General features: G+C 46.5%; 1 protein-coding gene across 4 annotated transcripts in view; it reads left to right on the forward strand.

The window, feature by feature from the left end:
* Positions 1-46: 46 nt before the first annotated feature.
* Positions 47-21,984, forward strand: part of prmt3 (protein arginine methyltransferase 3) — a 36,731-nt gene continuing 14,793 nt past the window's right edge. The window contains exons 1-11 of one of the 4 annotated variants that reach the window (XM_040161288.2): positions 47-1,637; positions 1,888-2,023; positions 2,170-2,252; positions 2,341-2,390; positions 2,542-2,647; positions 3,574-3,733; positions 4,238-4,379; positions 5,845-5,910; positions 7,121-7,242; positions 10,124-10,223; positions 19,446-19,524. In XM_040161288.2, the coding sequence (XP_040017222.2) occupies positions 1,616-1,637; positions 1,888-2,023; positions 2,170-2,252; positions 2,341-2,390; positions 2,542-2,647; positions 3,574-3,733; positions 4,238-4,379; positions 5,845-5,910; positions 7,121-7,242; positions 10,124-10,223; positions 19,446-19,524 (1,066 nt within the window). In that variant the 5' untranslated portion in view covers positions 47-1,615. Of the gene's footprint in view, positions 1,647-1,887; positions 2,024-2,169; positions 2,253-2,340; positions 2,391-2,541; positions 2,648-3,573; positions 3,734-4,237; positions 4,380-5,844; positions 5,911-7,120; positions 7,243-10,123; positions 10,224-19,445; positions 19,525-21,984 lie in introns of all 4 variants that reach the window. The other 3 variants (XM_078085766.1, XM_040161281.2, XM_040161295.2) reach the window with 3 other exon arrangements.

Below are 21,984 nucleotides of genomic sequence, written 5' to 3' on the forward strand. Positions count from 1 at the left end.
TGTGTGTGTGTGTGTGTGTGTGTGTGTGTGTGTGTGTGTGTGTGTGTGTGTGTGTGTGTGTGTGTGTGTGTGTGTGTGTGTGTGTGTGTATTGCTAGATACTTTTCTGTAGAAAACGACGTGTAAAGCTAGAAAGAAATCTTGAAAGGTATTTGGCTTTATTTTCTTATGGGGTAAATGGTGTTGTAATGTTGTCATGAGGGACTATTTCCAGGCTTTTTGACCCTTTGTGCTCCGAGTCAACGCACTCAACCACTGCCTTAAAGTAAATGTTTGAGTTGATTCTGCACTACATTCAAACATATTTTTCTTAAATTATTACAAATATTTTACTGTGGATATTTTATTTAGGAAAATGTGACTGTATCCATATTATCTTTGGTTGTGTATGTCTGGGCTGTACTACATCTGTGCACTGATGAATGTGTTGGATGCTTGTCACCATATCTATGCTATTTCTTTCTGTTAAATTGTGAAATATTAAGGCTCTTTATTTCTATTTGATATCTTTTTTTTTTAAATTTCCTTTTCAAAGTTGTACGCAATTGTCTGCTACTTTATCTAGTATTATTTGCTTTTTTATTCTCTTGTTCTTGTGTTTTGCTGGATGTGACTGCTCTGAGTGAGGCACTTCTAATTACCTTTTAAGTTTGAGAGATGATGTTCAAATGAACTCTCCTCCTCTCTGTGATCTAGCAGCGCCCCCTTGTGGTGGAATACCCTCATTGTGCTCCACCAAATACTTGATATGATAATGATGTTTTTTATTACTCAATAGCTTTGCTTTATTTGCGGCTAAAAAGATGCACTAAACAAACTAATTTAAGGCAATACTTTTAGCAAGACAGTCAGTTCTTTGAAATATGTATGTTCTAAACAATATAAAAAACAACTTTACACCTTAGTCTGCGGGTTTGTGTTCTTTCCAAATACGAAATACAAAAAATGATGCCCTAACACGACAAGTCCAAAGCATTTTCCATCAGCATGCTCCACCCTAAACGTATCATCCATTAACTCTAATTGCACTTTGCATAGACATAATTCGCCTGTGTGTTCTGATTCAGGTCATTTCTGACCGATCAAGACACAACCGGCCCAAAAGTCCACAATGAGCAGAGGCAATGTAGATGGAGTGAACCACCCACGTTCACAGTACCTGCATCGGCTTATCTGCTAACATTCACTGTGAGGAGGGTCGCAGAAGCAAAGTAGACCATTTAAAATCTGCTACTCGAGGGAGAAGTAATGTGGCGTCAATGTTTTGGCAGCCGAAAACACAGGAGTTTTCTTGAAAGAGGTCATAAGTGAAATTTACGGAAAATAATCATTTACTTAATATATTACATATAATATTTTTCTTGGCAGCGATCGATCAATCTGTAATACAAGCTGGTCTCTGCTCCGTTTCATGGCTGACAATCAAACCCGTTACAAACAAGTGATAAAAGGATTTCTTTCATTTGGGCCGAAGTATCCCACGTGAGCTTTTCATGAATGAACCTCCAGCGACATCTAGAGGCGTCCAGTTGCAAGTGTCTCCTCTGACTCGGCCCGGCCCCTTTCTCGACGTCACCTGACGTAACCAGGAAGTCCAGTGCAACCGAGGCGGCATCATGGCAGAATACACAGACGCACGTGAGTTTGGTAAATAGCAGATTTTAAATACCCTCCCACGGTAGCTGTGGAGGGTTTTGTCCGGTGGACATTTCTAATGCGTTGACTTTATGGTTTCTTCTTCACGCGACCTGTTAGCGGCCGTTAGCACAGCTGTAACGTTCATTTTAACGGTTATTAAAGTAATTAACTTGAACCAAATCACCGCTGTCAGAGTGACAAAGCAAGCGGCTGTAATGACTTATTATTATTATTTTTTACCACACCTCAGAGTGCGATGGAGCTGCCGACGACATGCCGGAGCTCTCTGACGGTGACGACGACGTCGACAACGATGAAGGGCAGTGGCTGGAGGAGGAAGAGGAGGACAGTCCGCCGGTGAACGTCACGTGTCTGTTCTGCGACAGGTGAGATCGCAGCACGGGACTTGCTCACTTTCAGTCTCCTTTGTTTCTATTTAAAAGTTCCAAAGCGGTGAATAGAGCAAGACATCTGAGAAGCTGTTTTTGATGCACCGCGTGCACATTTCTACATGTGCCGTTGTGTGTTTCAGGTTGCTGACCTCTGTGCCGGCCGCCCTGCAGCACTGCGCGGATGAGCACGGGGTCAACCTCGTGGACGTGATAAGAAGGCACAGTGAGTAGACCCAGATGAAGAACCAGAGGGTCGTTCTGTTCTTTTCAAATGGCTCAATCTCTTTCATTTTCATTTTTTTCCTCATTAGATTTAGACGACTACGGTTACATAAAGATGATCAACTTCATACGATCAACGGTAAGTGCTGTAGTGAGACGTGAGGAAATGTTCACCTCATATTGTTACATTTTTATAATTGTCTTTTTAGTTTCCGTTTGTGTAAAAAGTAAAATGCTGAAAGGATTTTTTTCTTTCTTTTCTTCTTTTATGGACAAACCTGCGTACATAGAAATGTGCTGCATCTTTACTGACGGGACTGCCGGACGCTCCTTTGCCGTGGGAGAGCGAAGACTTCCTGCGACCGGTCCTGCAGGACGACCCCCTGCTGCAGACCGGTACGGGGCCGTGTGCAAAATACCCAGTGCCCAGCTGGAGGACCCCCACCCCCCAACATGGTGCTCCAGTATTACGCTGAAGTCTGACTTGCACTCAACAAGCAGTACGGCCTCCATGATCGCCAGCTAGGCTCTACACGCTTTGCACACTCATCACAGAGGCCACTTGCACAATTACCACGCAACGACAATGCTCTGCAACACAAACCTCCAAAACAACCCCGTTTCTTATGAGGTTTTTATTTGATCACATACAACAACTCCTTTTAGTCATTGCCTGCAGTTTCACTGACTCATGAGATTTTTTAAATATTCTCAAAACCAGTTCATAGATGTTGTGGAACTGGCACGTATTAAACCAGTTCGGACAACAAACGACGGCGTTGCCCCCGGTTGTACTCACAAAAAGTGCTGGTTGTGGTTGTGTGGCGAATTTTTCATCTCGTATCCTCACATAATCCTTTGCACAGTTCAAAAGATGTTTCGCTGTGACTTTTTGAAGATGTTTCTAAGGAGCTTACTGTTTTTCTTCAGTCACTGCAGTCAGTGCTTCGGGTCTCAAAATGCCTCGGAGGAAGAGCAGGTTTAGTAATCTGTGTCGGTGCAGAGCGCTCCACTGGAGTGACGGATATTCAGGCTCTGTGCCGCCTCTGCAGTGAACTTTTTTCCCCCGAAAGAAGCACCCATTTCTTGCAGGGAGTTATTGCTTTCACAAGATGGTCTGTCCTGAATAGATATCTCATTTGTATTGTCCCTTTTAGAGAAAAGGTTTCATATATTCAAAATACAAAACATGCAGGGCATGAATATACACTGATTCTATATACACCATTTTTTTGTCTTTTTTCATTTAAACTGTCCTAGTCACTGTGTTGAGCCTTTGACTTTATACATCTCTGTCTGCCCCCTACTATGTTTTTTGCCAGACCCAGAGGAGCTTTGTGAGGACTCAAGCCTGTGGACGGGCCCGTCGTCTGGGGCCGAGTCCCATGATGCACTGCAGCGGAGGGCCCAAGCCGCTGAGGACCGGGCCCGTAGTTCGGAGGAGGCGCTGACCAGAGCCATGGACGACCTGCACAAACTCAAGTCAGATCTTTCTCCATTCTTTTAACTTTTGCTTTATAACAACTATGTGCAATACACTTGTAGAGTTCATTTGAAGTAAATCCTGGGTGGATCTGATTGCCCAGTTTTCCACGTTATTGAGCAGTTGCGCCGTACTCTGTGTCTTGCTCCACTTCTGCACTACCCTCCTGAGGCCAGCAGGGGGACACAGTCAACCCATTATTGCAGCAACATGAACTGGAGTAACTTGTAGAAGTTTGGGGGAAGGATATAGAAAGGGAAGGGAAAATTCCACTGCCGCATGGAGGTTAAAGTGAGGAGAGGGATGGGGGGGTAGCAACAGGGGGGGCGGGAGGGGGCAATAAGGGAAAATTACAGAAAGAGTGAGGTTGGTGGGGGTTGTAAGAGAGTTAGCAAGATTAATGCCTCCTATCTTCTCCATTTACTGCTACGTCCTGCATGAAGGTGGTCTGTGCTCCCTTTTGTCCTCATAAGAGAAGTTAAACGCACGTGTTCTCCTCTCAGGCTTCTGGCCCAGGGCCTGGTTCTGAACACCGGGATGGGCAAAGCTGGCAACCTGGGCTCGGTGGCCGAGCTCCGAGAGGACGAGGACGAGGCCTACTTTGGCTCCTACGGCCACTACGGCATCCACGAGGAGATGCTGAAGGTGCGACTTGTGCACACACACGCGCGCACACACTCGCGCTGCGGGCCTCTGCAGAGCTAAAAAAAAAAAAAAAGGGGGTTCATCAGCGTACGTCTTTGCTGAAACGTTTCCACGCAGCCCGTGAAATCATCGTTTTTGTGCACACGTTGGCACTGAGGACGAGAGGATCCCTCAGAAGTGATAAACCAGCAATAAGCGGCGAGCTCTCATGTGAGACGCCGGCATTGCGGTTGCATGGCGGGCGCGGAGATAAATTCTGACGCTGCTCAAGTGCTGCAACCTGGAAGTGTCAGCAGAGGGAGGGGGGGGCTTCTGTGTGTGTGTGTGTGCCTCTGTTTCTATCTCCTCCCTTCCTGCTTTACTTACCGCAGTACTTAGACATATTCCCGTTGTCTCTTCTGATTGGTGTTAAGTTTTGCGTCATTTGCGCCTGGACTTGAATCAGAGCCGCAGGAGGGGGAAGGAACACGTGAGAGAGGGGGGGGGCTTTGCGGTAGAAAGTGTTCAACTCTTTCACAGGTCGCCGGGAAGCACATCATCTATGACGTGCGTTTTAGGAACCGTCTTCCTGAGTGTCCTCAGTCAAACGTACGTCAGTTCCGTTTAAAATCAATCCACTTTTAATTAGTTCCTGCTGTAATAATAAAAAATGAACACCAGTCTGTGTGACACCAGAGATGTCACAATGTCCCTTATTGTGAAAATCGGCTTCATTTAGCTTGTTAAAGACCTAACTTTGAGTTTAAAACACATATCAGTTTGGTCTTTCAGTTTGAAATTCCGTTTGTGTAACTGCATCCGAAACTGTCAGATTATTTTTTCTTTGAAAAAATAACCAATTACTTATTATCAAAAGTAGTGATGGATGACAAATCAATCAATCTTTGCCACTCTGAATTGGAATGAACACGGTCTCTTTATATATAATAATATAATATGTGTGTATTAGGAAACCGGGTGAAGAGCCTCCTCGTCTTGCACCGGGCATGTTGCTCTCATTTCAGGAGCTGCTGTCGCTTTTCCTCCACAGGGGAGTTGCTTGGTGTTTGTGGGCACATTTGATTGGCAGCTTAATCAGCCAATCCCGACCAGAGGTCCCACTACACATTCCAAGGTCCCTCCCAGTTGTATTAATTCCGTAGATTTGCTCTGTAAATACCAAGAATCGCTCCCTCTGTTTGGATCTGCTGTTATCTGTGTAGCAGAAGCTTTACGCTCTCTGTATATCGCAAGATACAATTCGCAGAACTAGAGGAACGCAAATCTTCAAAAGGCCCTGAACCTTTTTGAGGCCCTGCAGTAAATCATTGGCCACACGTTTTACTGTCTCTTTTGAGGGATTCCATTTTTCTTTAAACTCATACATACACTCAGACATTGATACACAATTTGGGTTCGTCGGACAGTAAAATACAAAAAGGTTCAACAAAAAAAACCCAAGTTTGATCCCTGATTCTCTCCGCAGGATAAAGTGCGCACGGAGAGCTACCGCGACTTCATGTACCGCAACCCCGACGCGTTCAGAGACAAGGTGAGCCAAAGTGTGTGTGTGTGTGTGTGTGTGTGTGTGTGTGTGTGTGTGTGTGTGTGTGTGTGTGTGTGTGTGTGTGTGTGTGTGTGTGTGTGTGTGTGTGTGTGTGTGTGTGTGTGTGTGTGTGTGTGTGTGTGTGTGTGTGTGTGTGTGTGTGGCGTATTTGGAGGGGAGCCGGTTTAATGCACAGTCCAAAGCTCGTTAACAGAAAAGAGGCGGGGGCGCTCTGCGGGAAAGACATTAATAAGGCGGCGTTGTCTGATTTAAAACACGCCGTGGCTTTATTAGCGCCTTGGATGTCGACTGCAGAGTGCTGATAACACACACATGCACCCCCTCCGCCCCCCCTCCCCAACTGGCCCCCACTCGTCCCCCTGCAGAAAGCAGTAGCCTGGATCATGACCATCCATTATATCGCTGCTGGTTGGATGGGATGAGGCTGCTGGCTCTGTTGATGGGAACGTACATTATCCCCGTCACAGGGTTCCGCAGAGGGAAGTGTCACCTTCTACAGGAAGTGCTGTACGGAGACAAATCCAGGGCGCGGTGAGGGCGAGAGGGCAGCGAGAGGCCAGCGAGACGGAGGAGGCGAGTTGTGTCTGTGAACCAACAGGCCGCCTGAGTCGTTCTAAACAGAGACCACGTAGGTGCCATGTATTCACGACAGCTGTGGCTCGGCCGCTTAAAGCCAGTTGAAGATGAACAAATGAACTGTGGCCGACCTATTGGAGACTGAAATGGGGGGTGGGTGGTACCTTGGGAAGCGTCTGACGTGCAGAAGAAAGCGTGCTAAAAGCCTTGGATGTTCCAATAGTTCTCCTCATTCATATGTTCATAATGCAAATGAATAAGGCGAGTGCTCTAAAATATAAGTGCTGCATATTGTGCTTTACAGCATGTGCACATGTAAGTGTTGCAGCTCCTCCTGAAAATACAGAAACATTGTAAGATTCACAGCCAGATCGCCTCTAACATCAGAAGCTGTGTTGACATTGGTGACCACATTTCTTGTAGTATACATTTCTTTATACTTATAAACAAAGAACAAGTGAGCGAAATGTGTCAAATTCTGACCTGGTTCACTCAGAGCCAACAGAAAGGTCTGGGCCATTTCATCCTTGCAAAGATCAATTGAAGTGCTCTTTATTGAGCGATTCTTTCCACAGTAATAATTTCCTGATCCTCTACCCCCCCCCCCCCCCCCCTGCAGGTGGTGCTCGATGTGGGCTGCGGGACTGGCATACTGTCCATGTTTGCAGCCAGAGCCGGGGCCAAGCAGGTCATCGCCGTCGACCAATCGGAAATCATCTACCAGGCCATGGACATCGTCAGGTTTGACACACCTTCGCCTAAATGTATGGATGGATAACGAGTGTTGTGTACGTCGCTTACAGCAGTGGCAGCAGATTAGCTCCCTAGCTGTAGTATGAACTGAGCACCTTTTATAGGAATGTACGGGGGCGGCGTTTCCTCTTTGAGTGCAGCAGAGGATTGTGGGAGCAGAGGTCCGTGTGTGACCTCTAGCCACCTTTTTCTATTTGCTGCAGCTGGTTGACTTCGAGAGAGCTGCTGTCAGTCGTGTGGCCGTGATGCATTTCATTTAACGGCCGCGGTCTGACACGTTCCCCTCTGCTCCTCTGCAGGGGCTTCGGTCCGAGGCCTGCATGCAGTCTCTCTCACACACACACACACACACACACACACACACACACACACACTGCTGGTACCTTTTAATACAACCCTCAGTCCAATTTCAGGTGTTGTGTGTTTCCAGTTTTCCAGCAGCCGCCTCTCCGCAGCGGAGTCATTTACCTCCACCGTCCCCACGTCTCCCTGCAGCCCCGTCCTCCATCACCCGCCCGCCTCTAAAATGCATTTTTTGAGTCGGGGCCCATCATGGCCGCTATTATTACCGTTACGTAAGAGAGTGCAGTGTAAGCAAAACCACGGGGTTTGCTGACGGGAAGGGACGTTTTAATTTTACAGCCCACTGACTCGCTGTCGGAGAGTGCGTTGGCAGGCCGGCTGCGTCGCAGGTTCGCCAGCGGTGAGGTTTCGGCTATATAAAAAAAGACGCGTAACCCCTCCCTCCTCTCCTACACGCTCACACACACTCATCTCGCCCGTGGCTCCCTTTGCACCCGCTGTCCGCTTTGGTTGCGATCCCTAAGCTCTTCCTTTGGTGTGTGTGTGTCTTTTTTTGTGTCTGCACTTCTTTTGGATGTTAATATGAGGATTGTAATTAAAGTGGCTCCTGTTGGTCGGGCGCGAGCATCCATCTCCCGTCTCCACGCCGTCGCCGAAGTTTAAATGAAAAGCCCGATGTGACTTCCCTCCTTCACAGTCGCTTCCTTAATGGATAGTGTCCAAATATATATATATATATATATATATATATATATAATTTTCTTCTTTTTAAATGGCTGCAATTGATGGATTACCCAATTGCACGCTTTGGATTGTGAGAACAAAGTGGAAGCACATTTTACATACGTCATAATGACATTAATCTATATGTTCCTCAGCCAGCTTTGCTCAAAGAATGCGGGTCAGGAACAGGCACCCACGGGTGCACGGAAGGTTCAGCGTGTGCTGCCGGTTCTGATCATTATCCCAAATTCTCTATAACACAAATGGCTGCAAATTGAACAATCTTGTCATGATGCTGATTTTTCTCACTGAGGTAGCGGTTCCTTCTTAAGTCTTATTAGCTGACATGCACTGAGGCACACAGTACTTTTATATTTTCTATGTCATCCTGATGCCGGAACACGTTTGTGTGCGTATGTGGATCTATTCGTTATCAGTAGCCCTTTTCAATGAGTTAAGACCATAAAGGCCTGAATCTTTAACAACATACGAATTAGATTGTTTTTCTTCATGATCCAACTTCCAAAGGAAGCAATTATTTAAGAACATTGGTTTCTTAGGATAAAATGTACAACCTCTCTCTCTCTCTGTGTTTCGTGCTCCTTTTGCACAGAAATTCCAAAATACTGCCATCAAAATAACGTTGTTTTTTTTTACACTGAACCGAAACACAACGACATGATTCTGCCACAGTGTGTAACTTTAGGCAGCGAAAAGTGTAACATGTCCGTGTGTGTGTGTGTGTGTGTGTGTGTGTGTGTGTGTTGTCCCTCCACGCTGGCTGTTTCACAGATGGCGATTCAGCTCTTTTAATGACTCTGCTGACTGCTAAACGGCAAAACAACGCTGTCCCCAAATTCCATGTTTCAGAACAAACTGCAAAGTGGAATAACGGCACAATATTCCCACCTTGTTACACGCTGTACGGAAAGGGCTTCTCTCCCACACACACACACACACACACACACACACACCACTACAAAGCCACACGGATACTGACTCTCTCCCCAGAGTCCTGACATTGTCCTCTAAATTACCCCAATAATGAGATTACAGTGTTTCCCTCTTGTGAAAGGTGTAGGAGGTTGGTGGTGGAGGGGGGTGGGGGGGGGTACGGGGGTCTGTTGGATCCTGTGAGGCGGCGATAGCAGCGCTAGCAGCGGCAGCAGAGAGGGGAGAGACAGTTCAAGATAAGGATCGCTGCCACAGAAATGCACTCTGGGCCGCTGTGAGTAATCGTTCTGTCCTCGGTAACATTAGCTGTCGCGATAATGGAATATTCACAGAGATTGATAACCGGACTGGCCGGTCTGAAAGGAGGGATCATTTAAACAGCAGCACCCAGCTTACAGTCCCTACATGAGCCTGACACCTCTGCAGCACCACCCTCCCTACACCACGATGACACAGTGAAGACTGCAAATATAATATAATATGCTAGAAGTTTGCATGGAAATGCTTTGCCGTTTCAGATGTCTGCGACATCGACTTTTAATTTGTTCCTTCGGCTTCTTCTTCTTCTTTTCTTTTCCTCGGCCCACAGCGTCACTGTTACTGAACGCTACCTGCTGTGTAGCACCATCTCATGACCATAATGCAGCATTCAGCATGAAGCTAGACGCAGTTCAAGGTGGAGCGAACAGGAGAGTGGATAATTAAATCGTCTGAGCGGGTGACTGTTTCAGTCTGTATCGTGACAGAAAGGCCTTTACAGTGTCCACATCATTGACTGATCCACGGGGGTAATTGATACAAGCCAACTGTCCAACCATCGGGGTCTCGGGTTCCAGGTATCGGCGAGTCGTTCTCCGAAGGTCCTCTGACTCTTGCGTGTCTCCCACAGGTCCAACCAGTTGGAGGACAAGATCACTCTGATCAAAGGCCGCATAGAAGACATCAAGCTCCCGGTGGAGACGGTGGACATCATCATCTCAGAGTGGATGGTCAGTGCACAGGCTGTTTCTTTACATTGCGTCAAGTCAAATAGTCACTGACTGCTTTTAGTTGGGAGCTTTTTGTAACACGTGCATTCAAAAACCCAAACTGTATTTGCTCGGTTTAATCTCTGATTGGTTCTTCACCGGCCAATGAGCGAGCAGAATCCCAGTATTTTTTTATTTTTTTAAACATGCCTTAAACGGGGGCTGAACTCGACCATGAGCTCCTCCCGAATAGCTAACGATGAGGAGCAGTCTCTCCTCCCCTGGACGCCCATTTATCAGGGAGATTCTCAGCGGCGATACAGGCGGGACGGCCAAAGTTGAACGTACCGCTGAAGTCATACCTAATTCATGAGCATCGCGGATCTGTCCCCCCCCTCCTCCCCTCCTCCCCCACCTTCCCCCATCCATCGTGAAACCCAGGGTCACGAGCAGGGGTCGCCAGCCAGCGCCTTCCCATGCTCTCGCCGGGGAAATTGAAATTGGGTGCTTGACGTGTCGGTGAGGGATAGGGGGCGTAATCTCCGGTGACACCGGCTCACAGGGCGCTAATAAATCCGAGAATCCTCCAGTCACTTCTCATCACGCCGCCGACGGCGGACGTTTCTCAGAGTGGCCCGGAACTTGAAAAGCGGCGCTCCGATCTGCCTGTATAAAATGGAAAAATGACAGTTGTCAGAGGAGCAGACTTTCCGGCCCGAGTAACTGGCTTCGGATGGTATTAAACTTCAATAGTTTTGTTTTATAGCCACGTAGTGTCTTATTACCGGGGGAACATTCTGGAGATTATGTAGTTCACATGGTTTTATAGTCATATCAATCCCATATAACAATTCACTTCACAGTAATTTATTTAATTTCAATTAAATACATGAAGAATTGTTTAATTTAGTTTCAATGTAATGAATAAAATGTTATAAAATCTTATATATATATATATATATATAAAATCTAATAACCTTTTTTTATTTAAAAATTGTCTTTTAAATGTGTTTTGCAGTAATAATAATTAGGTCAAATGTTGATCATCAGAGAATCCTTTTTTGTTTCTCTCTCTCTAAATAGTCTGGAAATAATCTTGGCATCAGTTTACTGTTAGTTCTCTCACAGCCGCATCAGAGCACAAAGGTTACAAAAGAACAGCGTCCGAATGAGAAGACGCTGCAGCCTGAAATTCATTCAAACGTCCCATTATTAACTTTATGTTAAAACACTACTATCGCTCTGTAAAGACGGTTGCTCTGGGAAGAACTTTCCAATCAGTGTTTGATGCCTTTCAATGTATCACCACAGTAACTACGGGTGTCTTTACATCCACCAGGACTGATATCCTAAGGACTTAAAAGTCTTCGGTTTATACTTTAGTCCCTCCCTGTAATAAAGGTCCTGTTTCAACTGTAGACATTAGTAGTCAAGGAATTCCAGCATCCAATCAGACCTTGTTCAAAGCGCACACACACACACACACACACACACGCTCACGCATGCACACTGATTGTTGAGGCTTGCAGAGGCCTCCAACAGAGAATTGCCAAATCAACGGGAGGGATGCGCACGAGGGGATTTCGTTACTAAGAATGGAAGTGCATCCAGTATTTCTTGTGTGCACAGAAGGTTCTGGCTTTGTATTGAATTCCTGAAGGAATATTGGATTGGCGAACGGAACAGAAACGCTTTGAGGGGAGGGTGTGGCGCGTAAATCAACCGGCAGATCAGAACTGAAAACAGAACATTTTGCAGAGCCGCTGTAGTTGCATTACACCGCCTTGTTTGTTGTCACTGAACAATGTAATTAATCTGAAATCTGTAGAATGCATTTCTCTCTCTCTGTGTCTACAAAGGGGGAGAGAGAGACAGAGAGGGTGAGCTGGGCTTACTGCGGGGGAAAGAAAAGCATCACTCCTTTTAAAAAAAGCAACCCAAAAAACTTCATCTGCCGTCACGTGTGATTGAAAATGTTCCACAGGCCCAGAAAGTAGTCTAATGTAGTAGTCACTGACTAATGCCTGGGTCTTTCTGGAAAAGGTATTACGTCCACAGAGACTGAACACACGCGGCATGTAATTTAAAAAAATAAGTAAATAACTGTGGGGCAGAATGAGAGGCTGTTGGGTGGGATGGCGGACGTAGTATAACGCTCCACAATCTATTCACGATTATTTCCCCTCTCAGTTCGTAAGAATATCTCACGGTTTAACATACAACCAAACTAATTCCACGTCTACATACAAACGCCATCCACTGCCCTGCAAGTTGTGGCATGAATACGTTCACAAGGGGGAAGGGTGGTGTCGGTGGAGCGCGGCGCGGGCGGACGGGCCGTGGTCACCGGGCTGAGGGGCAGACGGCTGATGGATGTCTGTGGCGGTGGGAGTGGATGAAAAGGGGCCAAATGAGTGTCTGTCTGTTGTGGCAGCGTTTGAGAGACGGCCTCTGGCAGCGCCGCTGTCATTTCATAACTCACCACATTGATCGGTTCTCTTTCTCAGCACACAAAAAGAACAAACAGTCCAGAGCAGATAATAGGGGGAGAGGAGGGGGGTGGGGGGCGCTGAGTCCTCCGAAGGCCAAATAAAGACTGTCACTCCAAGATCAATCACAGGTGATGGGCCTGCCGGCTCGATGGTGCTTAATAACCAACTTTAGTTACATAATTATAGAAACGGCGTCGTGAGCTCGAGCCTGAAATGATTGGCTTCATTAAGTACACGAGGTCTTACAGTCACTGTTCAGGTCCGTAGCAAAGTACTATGGCACTTCTTCACAGCGACCCAAATTTGCATCATCTGATTGTTTTCAAACCCCATTTGAATGTAAAAAAAACAGTCTTGAAACCAAGTTTTTGTATTTAAGTCCCACATACTGTAGTACAAATCCACCCAACTGTTTATACTTCAGTGTCTGTGGCACAATGTTACATTGGGCCAAAGCCTTTCTCTGATTCTGCTGTTTGGCCCCAGTTTAAAATCGTCTGCCAACACATTAAGAAGCAAATGACTGATCAAGACTGACTTTTCCTACCAAATAGTCGTCAACTGTGGATGCTGAATCTGCATCGGATATATCGCGTTGATAACAGTTTGTGCTCAGAGACGAAGGCTGCTGCCTCTGAACCTTTGGAGTCGTGCACCAACTCACCTTGGAGGAACTCTCCGAGAATATCGAAGTGTTTTTTTTTTAGCAACAGTGTTTCATTCAAATGTGCGAAGAACCCTGAACAAGAGGCTCGTCAAAGAGCTCCGTTGAACTTCTTTGGCAGAATTTCTTCTTTTTTTTTTTCCCCCCGTGCTTCTGATATTCAACCTTGAGGTAAAACATTGCTTGACTACAAAACATGTAACTATGGCGCACACACACAAACATGTAGTAAACAGATACTTGTGTGTGGTAGAAATTAATGGCAGCTCGTCCTCTTTAGCCTCATTATCTGTGACGGGAGACTCAACTGTCGGAGAAGACGGCGATAGTCATCAGTCATCCTGTCCTTCAGTCTGACTGACTATCAGTCTCTCACACACACACACACGCACACACACACAGTGTTTGTGAGACTCGGGAAGAGGTTTTCGGCCAGGTACCTGCGTACCAAAACTCTAGAGTATATTGCTAAACAGATGTACTCACACCCCAAAAAGTCATTGGCTGTGTTTACACCGAGCGTATTTCTTAAATGTTAAAATTCTGTGAATCCATCTAGGATGAAGAAACTTGGCAACCTCATCTTCCGTCGCTGTGTCGGTTATACATTACATTACATTACATTACATGTCATTTAGCTGACGCTTTTATCCAAAGCGACGTACAATAAGTGCATTCAACCATAGGGTACAAACTCAGGAGAACAAGAAACAAGAAAGTGCAATTTCCTCAAATAAGCGAATTTACAATTTGCTATAGATGAGTGACGTCACAAGTACAATTTAAGTGCTGCAATTTGTTAGTCTTTAGTCGAGGTAGAGTCTGAAGAGGTGTGTCTTTAGTTTGCGGCGGAAGATGTGAAGGCTCTCTGCGGTCCTGATGTCTTCAGAGAGCGCGTTCCACTATTTCGGCGCAAGGACAGCGAAGAGTCGAGACCTAGTCGAGTGTTTTGCTCTCAGTGAGGGAGGGACGAGTAGTTTTGCAGATGCAGAGCGGAGAGTGCGGGTTGGGATGTAGGGTTTGACCATGTCCTGGATGTAAGCTGGACCCGATCCATTCACAGCATGGTACGTGAGCACCAGTGTTTTGAACTGGATGCGGGCGGCCACCGGTAGCCAGTGAAGAGAGCGGAGGAGTGGAGTAGTGTGGGAGAATTTCGGAAGGTTGAAGACCAGTCGAGCTGCTGCATTCTGAATGAGCTGCAGAGGTCGAATGGCGGTGGCAGGGAGACCTGCCAGGAGGGAGTTGCAGTAGTCCAGGCGGGAGATGACAAGAGCCTGAATCAGTACCTGTGCTGCCTTCTGAGTGAGAAGGGGACGTATTCTCCTGATGTTGTAGAGCGTGTATCTACAGGATCGCGTTGTCGCAGTGATGTTGGGAGTCAGGGAGAGTTGGTTGTCGAGTGTGACGCCGAGGTTCTTAGCAGTCGAAGTGGGCGTTAGCACAGAGTTTCCAAAGTTGACTGTCAGGTCCTGGGTAAGCGAATCTTTTCCGGGAAAGAGAAGTAGTTCAGTCTTGTCGGGGTTGATTTTCAGATGGTGGGCGGACATCCACTGAGAGATGTCAGTCAGACAGGCAGAGATCCGAGCCGCCACCTGGGTGTCCGAGCGAGGGAAGGAGAGAATTAGTTGGGTGTCATCGGCATAGCTGTGGTAAGAGAAGCCATGCGAGCGAATGACAGCGCCAAGAGAGTTGGTGTAAAGCGAAAACAGGAGGGGACCCAGCACGGAACCCTGAGGAACTCCAGTAGTAAGAGGACACGGTTCCGACACAGATCCTCGCCAGGTTACCCGGTAGGTGCGGCCATCGAGGTAGGACGAGAGAAGGGAGAGAGCAGAGCCTGTGACACCAAGTTCTTGAAGGGAGGAAATAAGGATCTGGTGGTTGACCGTGTCAAATGCAGCAGAGAGGTCCAGAAGGATGAGGACAGAGGAGAGAGAGGCGGCTCTAGCAGTCTAGAGTTTTATACGAACGCATGATGACATCTGTGATTGTGTCTGGTGACACAACGCAATTTAATGTATTGATAGAAGAATGAAAAGAGGATAATCTTGTTTTCGTGTTTCAGTTGGGTTGCCTGGGTAACAATCATCCATCTCAAGCTGTTCATGAAGGCGACGATCCTCAAAGAGTCAGAGCGACTCGTTTCCTCTTGTCTTTCGCCCGACGCGCCTGGTGAAGCAAACGCACTACAATTCAGTGCAAAATCACACACTGTGTGTCTCTAAAATGCAATGTTGCATTTCACTCGCGTGGGCCACACGGCGAAGGAAAAGAGCCACTGCTGCCTGGTTTGAATAACAATTGTACATGCAGAACATGAACTCGACAACCTGAAATATCCCTCAGACACCCTCGTAAATCCCAAACCATAATCCCGAGCCGTCGACATTGTTTTTTGTGGGGAGAAATGGTCTCTGTGTTCCCTCGAGATGATGGATCTCACAACGGTTAGTGAATGCTTCGACAAGTACACCGGCCAATACGAGTATATTAGGGCTTTTATTGGGTACCTGTCAATCCAAAGCCATAACGTATTATTTCACAGAGGCAGGCGTTGTTTTGTGACGCTGCTGACTTTGACCTGAAAACTAAAAGAGTTTTCGTGTCAAGGTGCCCTTTCCCAAAATCTAAAACCCTAAATCCAATGATGGATTCCTGTATTCAATATCACGTCGTCATTATCTGACCTGCAGCGTCCTCATCACAGCCACACAAACGCCTTCGAAAGCCAACAGGACTTTTAATTAGGCCGTGCTCTTTATCTAAATACTAATGAATGAAGACATGATGAGTAACTTACTGCTCTTATTGAAGGTTTGAAATCTGCCAATTGAGGAACATTTTGGTAGCGTGTAATTGGACAAAATATAATTTCTAATTAAATTTTTAAAATCTTTTCCATGCACGGTTGACATCTTTTCCTGAATATGGATCTTATCTCGGTATGTTTTAAGCACATAATGTCCTCAACGCTTGTAATAACCTTGTAGCCGTACTGCAAATTACTTTTATGCATTCTTTCGCCTCTATCGCTCCTTCGCATGCCTTTAAATGTAAATGAGGCCGTTATTGGAACCTCGCCGCAATGTACTGTGTGTAATATGTATATATGCTAATTTGGAGTCGCCTGACCATGAACCAGCATAGAGGAGTCATGTCGACGAAGAGGCGGCGCCTTCGGCGTCCAGCGGCGCGTGGAAGTGCTCACCAAAAAACACACGCCGCCTCCTTTTATTTTATTTTTTTTGCCCTGACCCCGCTGGGACCGGAGGCGATGGCGATCAGCAGTAATTGAGGAGGTTACGTATGTTGAACGCGGCGTGAGAGGAGGAGGAAAAGCATAGACTGCTGACTCAGGTTTTATCCCCAAACGCCCCCCCCCCCCTGGCCGCTGTGATTGACAGCCTCTGGGTCTCCCGTTGGTCGATGCACATGAGATCTGTAAGTGCCCCCCCCAGGGAGCAAAGACAGGAAACCAGTGCAGCAGATGTGATCGAGTTCTGTAAAGTTCAACTCAAACTTAATAGGATTTGTGTGAAGTTAACTTCATAATTCCAGACGTAAATAACACAGCTGTAAAAGTGAATTTGCTGTGTGTGTTGGTGCATATATATATATATAGAGTGTGTGTGTGTGTGTGGTGGCCAACTCGGGGAATGTGTTTTATATGCAAATTTTGTTAATGTGTATAAGCTGCTCCATTCCGTTCTCATTAGGGTTTCATTAGTCTCTTTTATGGGAATGCACAGACTACACTGCAGAGCTGCCTCCTCACACAGAAGCCCGAGTTCCACCTTCCACCGCGGAGTGCGCCGCCTTCAACGGCAAATTCATCCACCAAGCCGTCTGCTGTTGAGGTCTTTTTTTGTTGAGGAAAAGATAAAAAATAAATTGAGATAACAGAGAGTAGGAGCGCTGAAGTCTTGAAGCTCACACAGTCCTTACTGGGTCGATTACTTTTTCATTTATTTACTGACAATCAACAAATACGTCGACAGCAAATGGTTGAAGCTCATTTCACTACATGGAGCTTTTGAAATATGATGCGCACTTATCCTATAATGAATACCTTGTATTTGTTCCGGATGTGTTTGCTTTACCAAACGTCACCGGTCAGACAGCGACGTGAAGGGATTTAAATGTAAAGCGCTTACTCATCTCTGCACTTCCCCCCCACGGCATGTAGCTGAATGTGACGGATCTCTACGTGAATAATCTTTAAAACTTGTACTTTTAATTAACGCGCTGTCGGTGGGAGTCTGCTGGGACTGTGAGGGCCGTTACATCGGCGCTCAGTGGCCCCTCAGTGATTAGAACATCAGCACTGACCGGCCTGAAGGCTGAAGACAATGATTAGTGTGTCACCGCAGAGCTTTACATTCTTTTAAGTCATGGTAGAAGTATGAGGTGTTCTGGACAAACTTCAGTGCTTTTGCTTCGGTTCCAGGCCTCCCGTTCCACTGGCACGGAGTGTGTTTTGGGTAATTACCATTGCAGGTTAATTTAAAAAAAGGGGGGGTGGTGAGCGTTGCTGACAGTAAATGTGAGGTGCAGCTCGGGCATCTCTCTCTCCCTCTCTCTCTCGTATCCTCTTCCCTTGGAGGGAAGCGCTGGGCCGTGAAATTGGGATCTAAATTACGAGGCCGGTGTTCTCCTTGTGAGGGATCTTTTAAAAAACGACCCGCTCGGGCCGCTAAGGACGACGGCCCGAGCGGCCCACCCGGCTGAGGTTTGGGACCGCTGTAGACGGACGGAGAGAACGCTTCCCACCGTCCCCTCGCGGCTACATTGTTATATCGGCCCCATCGCTGTCATCGTTATCAGCTCGGGCCCATAACAGAGATGGTGAAGAATCAGGAGTTGGTTATAAATCAGGCCTGTTTCCCCTCGCTCGTCGGCCGCGGCCTCTCCTCTCCCCAATGAGAGGTTGTCTTTATTTGAATAATAAGCTTCTTATCTCGGGGGATTACTATTCTGCGTCCTCCCTACATCACTCGGTTTCGTGATTCCTCTCTCCTCTACTCACCCTTAATCATACCCCCCCCCTCATTTAATCTTTATCTTTTGTCCTGGCCCTCACCTCTCCTTGTCCCTTCGTCCCTTAACTGAAGATAAAGTGGGTCACTGGAATCTCAAACATATCTCGGGACATTCCGTTTTCTTACTTTTCCCCAGTTCAAGACCTTTACACACCGGAAGACGGGACAATTTTCGCCAAGAAAATCCCCAAATACTAATGATTCCCCTTAAGACTTCATACTGGCGACAGGAGACATTTGCAGCACGATTTCAGTTAAAGGTGAGAACAGATTTGCACAGAAGACCAACTACTGGGATCTGAATGATTGTAGACTTCTTAAGAGTCTCCTCGATCTGAGATGTTAGCTGGGTGTGTTATCACAACCTCTTGTTTCCTCTATTCTGAAATACAAAATAATAAACATTGTCTGATCAGGGATAAATTGGTGATCATGTACTGTGATTTATTCCAGAATGAATGTCAATGTCAGAACTACACCAGAAATCCATATTGAGCCATTTCCGGCTTCATGGCTCCATCCTCAAGGAGTGTTGAAATAACTGATGCGGGTCATCGGTTGCAGGACAAATGTACATGTTATGATTTTGCTCCACCTCCTTTTCCCGGGTGGAGCTATGCCCCCCCCCCCCCCATATGTTTGCACCCTCCCAAACGCGCTGCACATAAATACTGCGTGCTGCACCTCGGGTTTATCCCATTGGTTGGAAGCGTATTTGCCATTTGTCAGCAGTAGCTGCCACTCAAGCCAACAAGATGTGGACAAAACTCAATCTCAGCATTGATGGAATAATAGCACGGTTAATGTGCCGTCTCCCAGGGCAGAACGAGAGGTCAACCCGGGGTCAAACCTTTGGAGGACGGGTGGGAGGTGGGACAGTCCCTCAATTCACAGTCACTGCTAATTCAGGTTCACGAATTAAAAGATAATTGGATACTCCGACGGTTCTGTCGGCTTCTCCTCTGCACACATTTATGACCCGCCTTCAACTGGCTTGTCAACTTGCATTCGCTTGGATGGTAATGTGTATTTCCTTTCTTTCTAGGGGTACTTCTTGCTGTTCGAGTCCATGTTGGACTCTGTCCTGTACGCCAGAGACCGCTACCTGGCCGACGGCGGCTCAGGTGAGTCACAGCTTCTGTTCAAAACATCAACACACTCCGAAACCCACTTGCGGCAACTTCAAATTGACCAGTGCACAAATATACACACAATATCTACGCAACCCATTTTGCAAATGGCTTTCACAAGCTGAATCCAAAAAGAAACACTTTTTTTACTGACTCGCCATGTTACCCCTGCACTCCGTTCTGAGCGCGTTTCCCTGACGGATGAAACACACGCCTTGGACGCCTTTGATATAATGACGTTTTTTGTGCATGAGTGAGGCTGAATGACTGTTTCACTACTATTCATAATGCTATGGTGGAATTCTCCACCTAAAGCATGGAAGTACGTACATACAAGGATAGATACTCTGAGTACTGAGGTCAGGTTTTCTCTGTCTGCTCATGCAGACTGTGGTTATTACAAGGGACACGTGATTGGAGAGCTTTTCTGGTATTTCCCACCGGGTGTGTCAAATTATACACATGTTAATACAAGCAGAAAACATCGCTGTCACAATCAAATGCACATAAGAAAAGCAAGGAGACCTGTGAGAGAGAACGGGATTAAACTGCAAAATGAAAGAAAAAAAAAATATATATATATACATATATACAGTGCATCCGGAAAGTATTCACAGCGCTTCACTTTTTCCACATTTTGATTAAATTCATTATTTTCCTCAACATTCTACACACAACAACCCATAATGACAAAGTGAAAACAGTTTTTTGCAAATTTTTGAAAACGAAAACATAACATGTACATAAGTATAATAATGAATTTAATCCATTTGGGAATGAGGCTGTAACATAAAAAAATGTGGAAAAAGTGAAGCGCTATGAATACTTTCCAGATGCACTGTATATAAATTAGATGTATATTTTAAAGTCCAAATAAAAACATCCTTCTTAGACCATTTGCTTTAGATTGTGTGTGTGTGTGTGTGTGTGTGTGTGTGTGTGTGTGTGTCAGGTTCTTCCCATTCATGCCACTGACCGGATTTAATGACTAGTGCCAAATGTGACCCTACTAAGGAACGGTTCCACCGCACTGCTTTCAGCTCACACACACACACGTCGTCTGACCCCGACTGCAGAGACCGATCTGTTAGTGAGGGAGACAGTGAGGCAGGCGGAGGGGTGGTGTTTTTATTGTGTTGCTTTGTTCAGAAGTACACAGGCAGCATTGAAGCAAACGTTCCTGCAGTTCAGTGCATTCAGACCAGTTCCGAAGCCTTTAAATCCGTGGAGCGGTGATTCTAATGCGATCCCTGTGTCACATTCGATCCATCAACTTCTTTTCTGTAGTTTATCCTCCGATTCTGAGTGTGTTGGCCGGGCCTGCGTGCGTCACCCTCCCCACCGCATCAACTCCCCCCCCCCCCCCCCCCCCCCCCTTTCATTCTCCGATGTGTCCCTGCATGCCTGGCACAGCACAGCGGCCAGGGACAGGAATCTGTTTTGTCCTGTGCCCCTCCTCCCCCCCTCCTCCCCCCCTCCACACACACAGTCGTTCCCCCCTCCACAGCCAACCAATGGGGGAGATGGAGATAGCAAGGGAAGGGTGGGGTGGGGGGGGTGTATGACAAACGGGCTGTGAGCAGCGAGTCGAGAAGGACGCAGATGTCAAAGCCATGAATCTGGGGGCGCCTGTGTACCCCCCCCCCCTCCCTCCCCGCCCCCCCTCCCTCTTTCTCCATCCACACCACAGCAGCCCGCTGTCTCCATTTCTATTTCAGCGTTTTTCTCAGACGGGCCTATCCCAATTCTCCCCCATCAGCAGCCCCCCCCCCCCCCTAGTGGGCCCTCGTAATTACTCACTCGGTTCAGTAATCGGAGTAAAACGAAGTGAGCGATGGTGCGTCTGCGTGCATGTGCATATGTGTGACACTCACAGGGTCGCGAGCAGGCTGCGGGTAATCATGACACGAGTTGCCCGTCACTCATCCGTCACCATCCATTCTCACCTTCCGTGGTCCGACGGGCCGAAGGTGACTGCGGGCCGACGCTCGTAACGGGTGAAATGAATAAAATGCGCTCGTATTGTTTAAAAACGATAAAACATTTTTTTTGTTTTTGCTCTGGTCAGAATGAATGACTCTTTTCTTCTTCTACTTCTACTTATTTTTAAAAGTGCTATATGACTCGATTTTGTGAACCTCATGTTTTCACGGATATTTTCATGGAAAACGTTCAAATTCTGAACATTGCTGCCGCTCGATAGAATCCGGTCCGGCTCTTGCTTTACGTCGCTAAAGCTTCTGCTAACCAGCTAACGCTTGTTGTTTCTAGGCTATCCCTTTTGCTAACTGCTATAGGTCTTGCTTATATAAATGGAATCCATAATAATTATTTATATACATTTATATAGTTCTATACTAATATTCAATGTTGTACCAATACTAATATTCAATGTTGTACCAATATTGCCACCACTGGGTAATACTTAGTGGTCCAGTCAGTCAGAGAGGGCGC

This window comes from Gasterosteus aculeatus, chromosome 12 (genome assembly GCF_964276395.1).
Source record: "Gasterosteus aculeatus chromosome 12, fGasAcu3.hap1.1, whole genome shotgun sequence".
Taxonomy (NCBI): Eukaryota; Metazoa; Chordata; class Actinopteri; order Perciformes; family Gasterosteidae; genus Gasterosteus; species Gasterosteus aculeatus.